Raw genomic sequence first — 14,139 nt, forward strand, 5'->3', positions numbered from 1 at the left:
GTGCTGTCACAAGCTCTGGATTACAAAAGACATGAAGGATTCACAAGTTAAATTTGGTCTTTTAGGATATTTGGGTTAAAGTCTGTTTAATCCAGTTAAGCAAGAGTATTATAAGGAAAATAATAGCAAAGCATTTGCCTGTTGACTTCTGGCATCACATAACATGGTCTTCTCCAAGCCTAGGAAAATTTTACTAAGGTTTTAATAAGATTACTGCCTAAACAAATCTGTAAAGGTTTTTGGTGGATGAGGGAGGGTGTTGTTGAAAGTTACTGGTTCTGGAAGGTTGATTTTTTTAGGCTTTCTGACTTTTGTCCTTTGCATCGTATAATATAAATTGTGCTTTTTCTTTTAGCAATATAAATTGCAGGTTTAAGAAAGTAGCAGTGCTGAAGTCTTGATTTTAATTAATTCAGACCTTGAGAGAGAGTTTAGATTCTGTAAAAATAAATAAATAAATAAAAACAATAATAATAACAATAAAGGAAACTTAAAAAAAAAACCAAAATAAAACACCATCTCCAGTAAAATTAATGTTTCTTCAGTAAACTGACAGATATATAAAAAAAAAGGAAATTATGGTGCACTTGTTTAAAAAAAAAATGAATAAAACTGCTAATTAGTAGTCAAATATCAGATGATGGGTTTTCTTGAATGTGGAACACAGGCTTTTAAGAGCAGTACATTATGTCTAACAGCTACAAAGAGGCTCCTGAGGAGCTGTTTGTGCAACTAGTTTTAAATTGAATTGATCGTACTACTCACAAGTTTCATCTGAGGAATTGGTTTTCCCTCCTTATACCATGTAGCAGGTTTGATTCAAAATCAAATCCTGCTGCTTCTTACGCTTTTAATTTGTTTTAGTTTTCAATCCATAGAAATCAAAGAACTAATGAGTAGAGTCTTCAGAAGAGGTTTATTCTCCATTAGCAATGATAGATTTTATTTTTTTTTCCCCATTCTCTCCATTGACAGGTTGAATAAGGAGGATTAACATTAGCTGGAGGCATTGGTTATATACATATATAACTTTATGTATACATAAGGCGTCCATGGAGAAGTCTCGTAGACCATGTTAACCATCTATCGATCAAGAGCTGTCAGGATTTTGTTCAGTACACAGCAATTTCCTTCAAGCCTGCCATCAATCAAAGTTTTGGTCGCTTTAAACACGGAACATGTTTGACAGCTCTGAGGTTGGGTCTGTTTTCTGCTTTACAGAGTTTTCCTGGTTCAACTGGTGCCTGCCCGGATCGTGTCTGCTCAGCCTGCTCCTCATCCTGTGCTTCCGTGAGTCCTACGACAGACTCTATCTCGACGTCGTCGTCTCTGTGTGATAACGCCGGACTGGTGAGGGGTTGGAAGAGACTGGAAGTCAGCTTTGCAGTCTGCACATCTGCCTGGATTTGCACGGCTGAGCAGCAGAAAAACAAAGAAATTACAAGACTTAATCGTGGCTTTATTAGAGAGGGTGAGGGACAGGCTGTTCTTACATTCAAGACCACCTTGATTTGCGATAAACGTGGAACTCGAGTGGTGATGGTGATGCCGAAATGCACAAAGAGAATATATCTGATGTACAGGTCCCAGTGTCAGAGCCGGGGCTCTCTATTTAAAAGGCTGTTGATGTAGCAGTGAGGTGTACAGTTGTGTGTGTGTGCGTGTGCCTGCGTGTGTGTGTGCCGCCTCACGGTTGTACGCGCCGGGGTACCAGTAATCTTCGGAGTCTTCTATCAGAATAGAAATAGTGAATAATCTTAACAAAAGGGAAAAAAAAAGATAAAAGGAAAAAAAAAAATCTTTTTTTTTTTAAAGATCTCTCTTTTTAAATCACTAGTCATTTCTATAATGAATGTTCATTAAACAGTTAAGCTAAAACGATTTGGTGCTTGTACACTACATTTACATTCTAATAAAGTGATTTCTGATACAAGACACTGGTACCAGGGTTTTTAGCCATACTAAATATCCCAAACAATCCTTGCAGTGTTGTTAGAGGTGTTTGTGACCACCCTGGAGCACACGTAAAGATAGCTTTAGCTGCCACTGAACCCAACGTGCACCCGCAGTCGCCTCTGAAATACCACCATGGTTCTGTATCTCCTGAACTCGGAGCATCTGTGGTATCTCAGAAGTTTACTGGAGAGTTGCTCTTGGTAAATGTTGCTGTTTTAAAGGCCACCACTGTGTCACCTTTTCATCCCCCGTCTCCAGTACTGCGTTTTTTACTGTGAAGACCTGTTTGTGCCACTGAATACTGTGGGTGTGGATGTCCGAGTCCCACTAGTTCTCTTCTGGTACTCTAAGGTGTGCGTGGTTTTTAGGATTAGTTTATGATTGAGCGTGCCTAAAGAATATTGTTTGTTAACCCAAGTCTCTAAAATCACTGTTTCCTAAAAAAATCTTTCTAGGTGGTTAGGTGCCCTGATGGCGAAATGACAATGAGTTTGACAGTGAGAAATAACTCATGAGTTTTGGCATAATATGGGAAATATAATGCCAGCTCTTTTTATCAGTACTAATCTGTGGTCGTTCTGGCCCTTACTTGAACATAAATATTAAAGACACTTTGAATAGTTTTTTAAGTCAGTTTTAAACCTGCTAATAATTTCTTAATTATATTCTTAGATTTCAGTTCAGCATCATTTACAGTATTTCCATGTGTGTGTTCTGTGTTTTTCGTTAGGGGTGTGTGTGTGTGTGCGCGTGCGTATTTATATCTATGTATACACAAATAAAACTTATATATATATATATATATATTTTATATATAAGTAATATAAGGGTATGTGTTTACATAGGTTTATTTTAAGTAATCGTGTCTCTGGGTGGTGGTATGCCACTGTTTGTAACTAAACCGGTCACTGCCGTGAATGGCAACGCATACATACGCTGTCTGCGACGTGAATTTTTTTCAGGGGGTGAATGATTTCCTGCCGTAGCCATTTTATGGCAGGGGGTGCGTGCACGTGTTGGAGGAGGCTGGCGTGCAGGGTTCTGCGTCCATAGAAGCCTGAATCAAACGCCCTTGCTCCGTGCGGGGCTCTTCTCCGCCACCCTGGGGTGACACCAACACTGGCAACTCACTCGAGCAAACCCTGAACTGAGCGCTGCCTTGCGGGCGCGGATCCGTTCATTCTGTCTGCTCCCCTTTTGCAGAGAGAATACGCCACTAATACGTTCAACTCAGGAGCGTATCTGTGCAGTAAAATAAAACAAGCTGTTCCCTGCTTTTATGTTTTCAGAGCAATGGGTGTATTTACTGTAGTAACAGAAAATTGACTTAGCTCATTGCGTATATCAGCTACTAAATGATCTTTTCTGTTTTGAAGCAGCTCTTTGTAGAAATGGAGCTAACGTACACTGGGATAACTAAATCAATCTAACCAGTGCGTTCAGAACCGCTGCCATCATCCTCTTACCATTTTTCAGATGAATGGTATTAACTGTCCAACTTCTTTTTACTATGTTTTAGTGCCTGGAATAGTTTCAGTATCCAGTAGCTGCTGCTACCTATTGTCTTCTGAAACCAAGGATCGCTTGCCAAGAGTCTGATTGGAGTTCCATTGTCATGGCAGAACTGCAAGCTCGGATGGCTCTTCGGAGCTCTTCTTCTGCAATTTACTGTAGCTATATTAAGATTAAAATTGCACAGCTCAGGCACTGTCCCGAGTGACAGAGATTTCTAATCCTTTCACTGTCCTGACTATTTTAACATGGAGAAGCACTTCAGGCAGTATTCAGACTATAACCTATTCTGCCTCTGTTCCAGAAAGCATCGAACGATTCAGAATATTTGTCGGTGCTGCCAGATGCAGACTCCCCATACAGTCAGGGGAGAAGAGTGAACATCTTGATTTAAACCCCGCTGATTGTTTTTCTGAGTTGGTGTGAGTCGCTCACTGCTCTCCTGAACTTTGATGCTTTGGTAGAATTTTCTGCGTCTGTCTTGGGCACTGTAGCGTGTGGTCTTAATTACAGCCCTCGATGCCTCTGCACCAAAATAGAGACGTTATCCAGAGCTGAGCAGCACGGCAGGGCTCTGCTGGAGACCTGCGCTGGGGCTGCAGGCACCATTCTGCAGTTGGGGCTCAACCCGAGTTCCCAGCAAGTCTGATGGAAATCTGCCTCAGTGAAAACCAAAGGATCGCTCCCAAATTACTTGAAGTTGTGCAGGATGCTGCTGCATTCCACGCACACAATGCTCAGGCTTCAGGATTTTACTAGATTAGCAAGTCTGGCTTGGGACAGAGGTGGGGGTTGCAAATGTGCTTGATGAGACCTCTGAAAAATATTTTGTCCTCGTCTGTGCCCAGCAGCAGCATCTTCTCTGGAGGAGCAGTCCATTTCATGCCAGTAACCCAACTCAACTTCTGGGAATATTTTTTGGATAGGGGTTATCACTAGGTCCACCTTTGGCTTTAGCAAGGGTCCAAGCTGTCAGGATAACCACACTTTATTGGAAGTTAGAGTTTGCGACTGCAGAGAGAGCCCTAAGCAATGCTGATACAATTAGCAGTAGCCCAGAACAGGCTCAAACCAGTTGATATTTCTCTTATTAATTAGTGAAAGTTCTAAGTCTCTTAATAACTTTTGAGCCAATAACAACAGGGGGGGGTATTTAAATAAGGCATTACCTTGCACTGCCGCAGAGTGGCTGATGTTGGCTGCTGCTTGGCCTGACTTGCCAGCAGAGGAAGGTGCCCTGGGAAGTGACAATATTTGCTTCTCTTTGTGGCCCGTAAGTTCACGGCCCTGAAGAACATTTTTTCCCAGCATTGCAGAGCCCCCTAACATACAAATAATTGTGCTAAGTTTTATATTGAAAATGCCAGGAGGGACGCCCTGTAGTGACCCCTCTCTCTTAATAGTTCCTCATTTTAAGTATGGGCTGCTCCTCAGGTTTCTGCTTGGCTCGGTAACAACTCTCAGCTCAGCTTCCAGTGCTGCTGGCTTTTCTTCTGCGAGCTGTGGAGCTGTGCTAGCTTTCATGCTGCTAATGAGGAAGCTCGGGGTTAATAGATGTAGGCTCCACTTGCGGCACTGTTTACTGTCTCTCGTCGCTGCTGTTACCCAGTAATTTCCTTTTGATTCCTTCGCCTTCCCGCGTGGCTGCCCGCTCCCCTGAGCCGGAGTCCGTGCAGGAGGTATGGAGAAGAGCTTCCCCGTTCCCAAGCCAATTTTAGAGGGATGGGGTGGCCGACCATCTACTTAATATGCATAAAAATAGTGATTTTTTTTAGGAAATCAGGCAAGCTGGAACAAAGTGCAGACCCAAAGGATTTTGCACGTATGTGAGCAGATAGTCTGTTATGAGCAGGCTATAATTTGCCTGAAACTTATAATTTTAGCTCCCACACCTAGAGAGGCCAAGCTGATAGGCACCGTGCATGTTATGTATTCAGGTTCACAGCATCAGGGAGTTATTCCCAGCCATGACAGAGCTGAAATGAATGGGAGTGGGATGACTTTAATCTTGGAGCGGGTTGGAAAACCCCAGGCTGCGTCAGTGTTTGCAGTGGTAACTTGGGGGAGCACCAGGCTGATGGCTCGAGTAAGGGGAGGGGGGTTTCCAGAGGGCATTTCAACACTGAAATACTGCGTTGAGTTCATCAAATCCATACACAATTTGAAGTTTTGTGATGACAGGGATGTTAATGCCTGGCTTGTTCTACAGTAAACTTAGCAAGTGACTGCGTAGCCTTACACTGCAATATAAACAAGCTGAATTGATTGATACGCTTATATTGGCCGTTACTAGGAAGGGAAGTGCTATTTAATTGTGAGGATTGACTGAAATATGAATGGGAATTATGCAGTTTGCACAGTGGATATAACTGTCCTGTGATGCCATGACAGCAGGGGTTTCATTTTTCATCGTCATTTCTTCTGTTGGGTCACTTGCAAATATTAATAATTATCTGTGACAAAGGTGGTTTTATGTTTCATTAGTTTTGGGGGGTTTTCTTTTAGATTAAGTCTGGATCACTGTAATAATTTGGCAAGACAACTGCTGCACCGGTATGAAAGCATGCATTAGTATTTGGTATCAATTTGGTATTTGATGTTGGTGCTGCTGTTCTCGGTGTTGTGCAAGTGCCAGGCTTGGGGAGCGGGGATGAGGGGTGTGTGAGGAGGCAGCGGATGCACAGTGGCACAAGGCTGACCCTGCCAAAATGAACAAGAACTTCATCGTCATCTTCCGTGGGTCCGGGCTGTGGGTCCCAGTGTCGGGCTGGGATGAGGAAGGGAGCACGTGTAGGGGGGAGAAGCCTCGTGGTTGCTGCCTCCCTTCCGACGGGGAGACAGCCTCCAGGCTTACTGCTTTTTCTGTGAGAGATCACAAGTATCAACGCAGGCTTCATTCATTTCCCTGCAGCCGTTACTGCTGCGAGGTGGGTTGTGGGTGGCACAGGAATATCTGCTCCAGGAGTGTCACGTCAGACGGCAGAGGAGAATTGCCACAGAGCAGGCGGCAGCCCCAGTAAATTCAGAAGATGATGTCAATCTGCTTATAATTTTTGCAGTTTGTGTTTCAAGACAGATGAAACTAATAAGTAGAGGAAGAAATGTAACTCTGTCCAAAGTTTTGACAAGAAAAAGCAAATATTTGCACAGATGCGCTGGCTCCTGCCTTTTACTTGGGATCGCAAGGTGTTTGGAGCAATTGGTGCCCGCCCGGAGCGGGGACCCGCTCCGCAGCCCTGGCTCTCCTCCTGCCGCTGCTCAACGCCCAGCAGCGCGGCGGGAAGCTTCGCGCCGGGCCGGGGGAGCAGCGATCGGTGCAGAGGGGGAGAAGGGAAGTGCTGCAGCCGGGATGCCCAGAAGTCACGACATTGGTGGGCGCCTGGGTTATTTGCACAGGAGAGGTGTCTTCTGCAGCCTGATTTTAATAGAGTCTCATTTTTTACTTCCTCAAGGCTGAGATTCTGACCTTCGTTTCATGTTTGTGACGTGGCTTGTGCCGCAGGAGCAGCTATGGCTGTGGCACACGGCGTAGAGGCGCTGGTTTTCCAAGGTGCGGCACAGAAGGCAGGTGGGACTCGGTCTCTGCAATAACAGCTTTTCCTTCCACGGTCTCTCTCCCAGTACCTTCCCCCGTGCGATTTCTCTGCTTGTTAGGTCTGGACACACTCATTGCGCTCACTTTGTATCGCTGCACGAAGAAAATACCATGAGCAAATCCTTTTTTTCTTTACGGGCAGCTTTTCCCTTTAGGCTCAGGCCACTTCTCCAACCTTAGTCCGTCTGTTTGTAAAAGCCAAAAAGGGCCCAAACCCCCTGTTTTCCGTTGCAGAGGGGATGTGCAGGTTTGTGTGACGCTGGGACGGGCAGCGAGAGCCTGGGCGCTGCCCTCGCTCCGTTACAGAGCTGCTCGGGGAAGGGGTGCTCAGGCGTGGGGTGCCTCGCTCCCCCCACCTGTGAAAGGGGAGGGGGACATCCCATGTTCCTCCCCAGGCAGGGACACGCTGCGGTCGGGGCTGGGAGCTGCTTTGGGGTCCTGTGAGGGACGGGGGCTGGAGCAGGGCCTGGGAAATGCCGTTGAACGGGCCGCGTGTCCTCAGCCTTGAGACTTCTGTGGGGAATGCAGACCCTGGGTTTCTGTGCCTGGCCAGCGTAATCTGTGAGGCATAGGCAGTACGTACTGTATAGATAGAAAACCCCTCTGGCAGGACAGGTTACGTTAACAAACTGGTGGGAAATGGTTATGGCTAGGGAAGGGGTGCTCAGAGAGCCGGTCTGCCCTGGGCCGTCGGGGGGTGCGGTGCCCCCGGGCTCTCTCCAGCTCTCTCTGGACACCCTGGGTGTGCGATCAAAGCCACGATGCGAAAACAGAGTTGGCTCCCTCGCCCTGGCCCCTGCCTGCCCCTCTCCTGCCTGCCCCTCTCCTGCCTGCCCCTCTCCTGCCTGCCCCACTCCTGCCTGCACCTCTCCTGCCTGCCCCGCTCCTGCCTGCACCTCTCCTGCCTGCCCCACTCCTGCCTGCCCCGCTCCTGCCTGCCCCACTCCTGCCTGCACCTCTCCTGCCTGCCCCGCTCCTGCCTGCACCTCTCCTGCCTGCCCCGCTCCTGCCTGCACCTCTCCTGCCTGCACCGCTCCTGCCTGCACCTCTCCTGCCTGCCCTGCTCCTGCCTGCCCCGCTCCTGCCTGCACCTCTCCTGCCTGCACCTCTCCTGCCTGCCCCGCTCCTGCCTGCCCCGCTCCTGCCTGCACCTCTCCTGCCTGCCCCGCTCCTGCCTGCCCCAGTCCTTCTGCTCCCGCCCATGACCTGGGCCGAGCAAGCCCAGCAGAGCCGCGGGGCATCCCCACGGGCAGGCGGCCGCCGGCTGCTGCTCCCCCCCAGGACAATGATGTATTTTCCAGATATATTTATTTTCTCTGCCTATGATATTTACTAATTAAAATCTCTTTTTCCCCTACCAAGTTTAACGTCTTCTGCTGTGCATTTTAGAAACAAGTACTTGATAAGGTGGGAAAAAACAGCTTTTAGTTATGTGACGCACCTAATGGTTGGGGTTTTTGAACTGCACGAACATACAGAGAAAGAGGAGGGGTTTATGTGTTGGAGAGCATCTTTGTAAATTATCCTCGACCTGTAAGACTGTTCAATTTTACTGGAGTTTGTATGCATTTTACTTTTGTAATTTTTTAAATGATTTGATAGAATTTTATTTTAGGGCAAATTCTACTTTTTGTATGCAATATTCTGATGTGATGTATTTTTGTTTTTAAGAAAATAATGTTGAAACCACTATACACCTGTCAACGTAACACATCCACTGTGTCATTTCGTTTTAAAACTGGAATCTGACCATGAAGTGCGTGTTATTTTACGTACTGGTTGTTGCACATTAAAGAAGTTACTCAGATGTGCTGCCATCACTGTTCATTAATTCCAAAAAAACCAGGGGAATAGTTTATTTCTGCTATAATATCGCTGAAAACCACTGCAGATAGGGCTACGAAATGGGGGTTGCTTAGTCTAAATGAATGTAGCCTCACGCAAAGCCCAACCCAGCCAACAGAAAAATTTCCGTCGCTTTCAGTGGGGTTTGAGGATGGGGGTCTGGCACTGCTGTTGGACTGAGGGTCCCCGCAGACCGAGGGACGCAGGGGGTGCGCTGGGACAGAGGGGCCCCCAGCAGGCGGGGGACCGAGGGAGGGAAGGCGCTGGCGGCAGTGGCAGCTCCCGCTGCCCCACCACACCGTCCCGACTCTGATCTGACATCCCACCTCCTCTGGGCTCATGGCTCGGGATGCTGCAAGCCGGTTGATTTTGCTGGTTCCTATCGTTAACGTTTCTGTTTGTGCCTTTGGAAAGGAGGCCCTTCGTAATAACCTTCCTTGTGTTTATTCTGCATTTAATTGAAATGGACCCAACCCAGGATCTCTTGATCCATGTTTATTTTCTAGGACCAGCTCTTCAGTAACACCCTGACTACTTACCAGGGTAAGTTTAAAATAGCCTCATGTCCTATTAGTGCTGGGAAGAAATCTGTCAACTCTTGTATTGTGGAATACGTGGGCCCCACTATTCTTAGCAACAGTCTCTTTCCAAGCTATATATGGGAGCTTACGGCTCCTCTAATGATACAGTTCCTGGTTGTATTTATCTTTGCAGTGTTACGGAAATCTCCATCCTTGGGGGGATGAGAGCTGATCCATCCCCCATCTCAGATCTCTGGTCCATCTCAGATCCCTGCCATAGTTTTGTGTGCTGGTGAACCCTCTCATCCTTTCCCAAAAAGAGTTTTTAACCTGGTTTCTCTTTTATCTTTCCTGTTGTTGAAATCTGCCATCTCCCTGGCTTATAAATAACATTCATTCTCTCTTTCCTGATCGGCACATCCTTGCTAGGTGCTTGCTGGTGGCTTCCTCTTCGGCCACGCTGGAGCTGCATATGGGCAGACAGGACCTGTGGGAGCAGCTGGGCTGGGGGCCAGGCTGGGTGCAGGCACTCGGCGTTGTGCCCAGATGTGCCCAGGTGTGGAGGAGCCACTCACAGATATCTCGTGTCTAACGGCCGCAGGACCAGCAGAAGCTGGGGAAAAAGTCGGGGCCACTTGTAGATGCCAGGTACGGGTGTTCTGGCATCTCTGGGCTGCAGCCCAGCGCCAGGGGATGCTGACGTTGGGGAAGAGCAGCAGCAGCACCCAAAAGCAGGTGGGCTTGCCTTGACTCTGCTGCCAGGGGTTGCAAGGGCCGAGCGGCCGCGGTGCTTTACTTGCTCCAGAAGCATGGTTTGGGCTGCAGCCAGTGAGCTTCGTCGGGAACCAAGGTATTAGCCTTTACCTGACACATGCCACTGATGTTACGCTGCACCCACAGCCATTTGAACACAAACTTGCAACCAGGGGATTTTTTTTTTTTTTTTTTTGCTACAACTTGGGCTTGAGCAGGCAGAGGGGAGGCCCCGGAGCATGCACCATGCCAGGAGTGCTCACGCAAGCTGCCAGGAGCAGCACGCTCTCCTCTCCCGGCACAGCCAGTCACCCAGTGAAGTAATCCTTGGATAAGGGCTACAAAACCCACCTTAACTCTTCAGGAGCCAAACCAGCACGGGAGCACGGCCCCATGGTGGTGGGGCAGCCCCCGGGTCGTCCCAGACTCTCAACACGAGGCTTTGCAGCAGGTCCCTCAGCCACAGCAAGGTTTCTTTTTGGGAGCTTTCTGCTTTGCTCCATATCTGCAGGCAGGTCCCAGGGCTGGAGGGGCTCTGCTGGTGGCACCAGGATGGGCTGGACCCTTTTCCTGGGGGCTGCAAGGGCTGTGCCGTGAGTAAGCCTGTCCATCCATCTGTCTGTCCATCCATCTGCTTGGCCACGGGCCTACAGCCATGGTAAGTACCCGGCTCAGGCACTAAAAGGCAGTGGGCAGGGGATGCAAACCTCCCCCTGGGCAGCACACAGGGAAACGCCGCCTCGGTGGGACCCCGGTGAGCGGGGCTCAGGCGAGCGCAGGCGGAGGAAGCACCGGCAGCTGACGAACTGACCCCACCGTGTCCTGAACCTCAAACTCTCCCCGGGGCTCTCCTAAACCTGCCTTTGATTGCAGAGCCAAGGGTCGGGATTATGGATGCAGCTTTGCAGTTGAGTTTTGGTGCTGAAAGAGCATCTCTGGTGGGCAAAGGAAAGGGCGGCTCTTAAGGGTTTGTGGTGAGCGGACGAGCAGCAGAAGTGTGAACTAAAACAGCACAACCTCATACAGAAATGACTTAACTGCCACTGAAGTGCAGAAAAGACCATTTTGAGAGAGATTTTCAGAATAGGTCTTAGCCTATGCTAAAGCATCGCAGCTCGTCCTACCTCGTACACTCCTGTGGTGCTTAATTAAAGATGACTTTATCTTGGCTGGGGTGGGACTGTGGGTGTCTGGGCTGGCGCACGGAAGTGATGCTCGAAGCACGAGCCCGTAGCTATCAGCTCCAGACCCTCCTTGGCGGGGACTGCCAGGGACCGAGCTGCTCCCCAGGACCGGCTGCCTCTGCCAGGCAGCGAGGTTTGGCTTTTCCAGTGCCAGAGGAGTGATGGATCAGCAGAAGACAGTCGTAATTGCCAGGAGGCTTTCAGGCAGAAAGCAAGGCTCTTGCTCGTGGACAGGCTGATGTACGTCAGCATGTAAATTGGGTACAACATAAAAATAATTTCTGCCGAGCTCCTATGAAGAAAGCTATGAACAAAAAAATGTTGTTGCTAAGAAATGTGAAAACAGAAAACAATAATGTGGCTCCTGCCAGGGTAATAAAAGTGTATCAGCGTTATGCCTGCTCTCTCGTACAGATCGCTTGCTCGTGACAGTAAATTAAGTACTGCAAAAATGGGTACAGTTTTCTCTGTGGCCATTGATGCTTCACATCATGGAAATATCAAATGTTTCTGAAGGCTGTTCATTACCCTGCACTTGAGAGGGGAGCAATCCATTGCTGGCTCCATTATTTCCACGACAGCAAGGAAATGACTATGGGAGCTTTAAAAATGAAAGAATACAGCAAGGTTAGATGGATCGAACCTCGACAGCCTGTTGCCATTTGCCGTGGTCAATGCTAACCCCAGGTCTGGGAGACACCACACTGTCTCCAGAGTGACGGAAAATCAGGACTACTTTTTGCTTTCAGCTAATTGCTGGTTCATAAACTGTGAAGTTTGACCTTGAAATCTCTCAAAAAACCCCCCTTATTGTGAAGCATGACAGTGGTATGGCACAGCTCCTCAGCAGGAGACACCTCTGCCCCAGAGCCAGAAGGAGCTTTAAGCATTCGCCGGATACCAGACCTGCTTCAGCTGGTGCAAGGACCCAGTGAGCTGAATCTTCCACGTTCAGTAGAGATACACACCGTGGGGTGAGGGAGGGACGTGGCCACTGTCTGAGGATAGCATGCTGGCGTTTCCTTGTTGTCTTTATAGTTTTAAAACTATAAAGAGCAAACTAATCCTACATGCATTTGAGGTGATGCGATGAGATGGTCAACATAGGGTCAGGCACAACAAAAAAAAATGGTGATAAAACTCTGGGTCACAATATAAACCTGCCCTATGAGCACACCAGGGCAAAGCAGGAAAAGGGGAGAGGCTACCCAGCTGCCGACAACCAGCTTCGCATTTTTATCTCAGCAAAGAAAATGACCTTAGCCTGATTCGGTCCTTTCTCCAGAGGAAAACTCTTTGGTTTGGGGAAAACATAAGCAGACTGAAGGGTTGAAATCCAAAGACAGGCTGTGTGGCAGGGGGTGTCCTGGGAAATGGGCTGATATTTTACCGTCATAGCCTGATTCTCTCCATATGTGACAATGTAAGGAATTTATTGTCTGTCCTTACCTCACATGCTGGGGGGGCTGGGGGGGGGTGCAGGGTTGTGTTGCGCTTTTTTTCTTTTGGACACAGGCTTGGGCAGTGCAGAACTCTGCCTTCCTCTTGGTTAATTTGAATGTCAGCTTTTTAAACAGAAAGCACAATGACAACTCCACGAGTGGCTTTTTATGAATAAGCAAACCAAACCATGTCAAAATGCATTTCAGCTGTTAGCAAAACAGCATTTTTAATGAATCTCCAAAGCTTTCAGTAATTGAGTTGTGTATTTGAGACCACTTGCTCTCTTGGCTGTACACTCGAGGGCAAAAAACACACAAGCCGCCACGGGAAGCAATGCTTTTGCAGGAGAAAGTGTTGACTCTTGTGCACGTTGAGGTGGAGCTTGCTCTGCGCTGAGCTCTGCGCCGGGGTGGCTGCACTGAGTTCATTTAAACTGACTCAGGGACTGTCCCTGAGCTTGGGGACTGTCCCCGTGCCCAGCCGCAGCGGCAGGGCCACGCGGGCTCTTACAGCTGAACAAAATGCCCGCATGGGCAGAGGGAAATGCGGGAGTCAGAGCCAGGGCTGGTGGTCACATCATGATGGGGGGACTGGGGGCACTGGTGGGGTTAGGGCACTGGTGGGGGTACTGGGCACAGCAGTAGTAGACCCACTTGGGGCTTTTTGTCATCGCTGCAGCCTGACTGCTTTCCGAGGAGGGTGTCTGCATGATGCTCTGCCCGCCCACCGCTCCAGGCAGCGTATGAGGATCATGTATGAGACAGTTGAAAGCCTTCCTAAAAATCAGGCTGCAGGATATTTCTTATTTCTGCGCTATCTGCAGGATGCGGTGCCTGTCCAGAGGAGGAAATTAACTTGGTGTGACATGACTTGCTCTTGATAACGCCCTGGTGCCAATACGCAGCTGCTCAGCCGCTCTGCAGTGGTTGCAGCTCATTCACCCGAGTCCCTGCTCCGGCATTTTCACAAGCACTGATGTTAACTGGGCCAGGCTGCAATTCCCTGCCCCTCGTTTCCTCCATAATGCCGAGTGTTGGCGGTGCCGTTGCCCAGGCAAGTGCCCCACTGGCCATGGGCGTTTCCAGCCCTTGATGGAGAAGAAACACCAGCGAGGGCTTCATTCGGAGGGACGTGGCTAGGACAGGTTCGTCACTGCAACATCTGGCTCAGGGCATCCCTAAAGCATTTATTGCAGGGAGCTGGGAGGAAGCATGTAGAAATGAACCACAGGGAACCTTCTGCTTTTTTCTTTTCCTCCATTTCTTATACGCAACCTCCTCAGCGCTGCCCAAGGCAGGTCGGAGGGGGGCCGTGGTGCTGTGGCAGTCCC

At 48.7% G+C, this 14,139-nt stretch overlaps 1 protein-coding gene across 1 annotated transcript in view; it reads left to right on the forward strand.

Moving 5' to 3' along the window:
• SLC49A4 (solute carrier family 49 member 4) overlaps nucleotides 1-2,888 on the forward strand; it is a 70,552-nt gene extending 67,664 nt beyond the window's left edge. The window contains exon 9 of the mRNA XM_075512528.1: nucleotides 1,222-2,888. Coding sequence (XP_075368643.1) covers nucleotides 1,222-1,337 — 116 coding nt within the window. The 3' untranslated portion in view covers nucleotides 1,338-2,888. The remainder of the gene's footprint in view (nucleotides 1-1,221) is intronic.
• Nucleotides 2,889-14,139: the final 11,251 nt, after the last annotated feature.

The sequence above is a fragment of the Mycteria americana genome, chromosome 9 (assembly GCF_035582795.1).
Source record: "Mycteria americana isolate JAX WOST 10 ecotype Jacksonville Zoo and Gardens chromosome 9, USCA_MyAme_1.0, whole genome shotgun sequence".
Classification (NCBI taxonomy): domain Eukaryota; kingdom Metazoa; phylum Chordata; class Aves; order Ciconiiformes; family Ciconiidae; genus Mycteria; species Mycteria americana.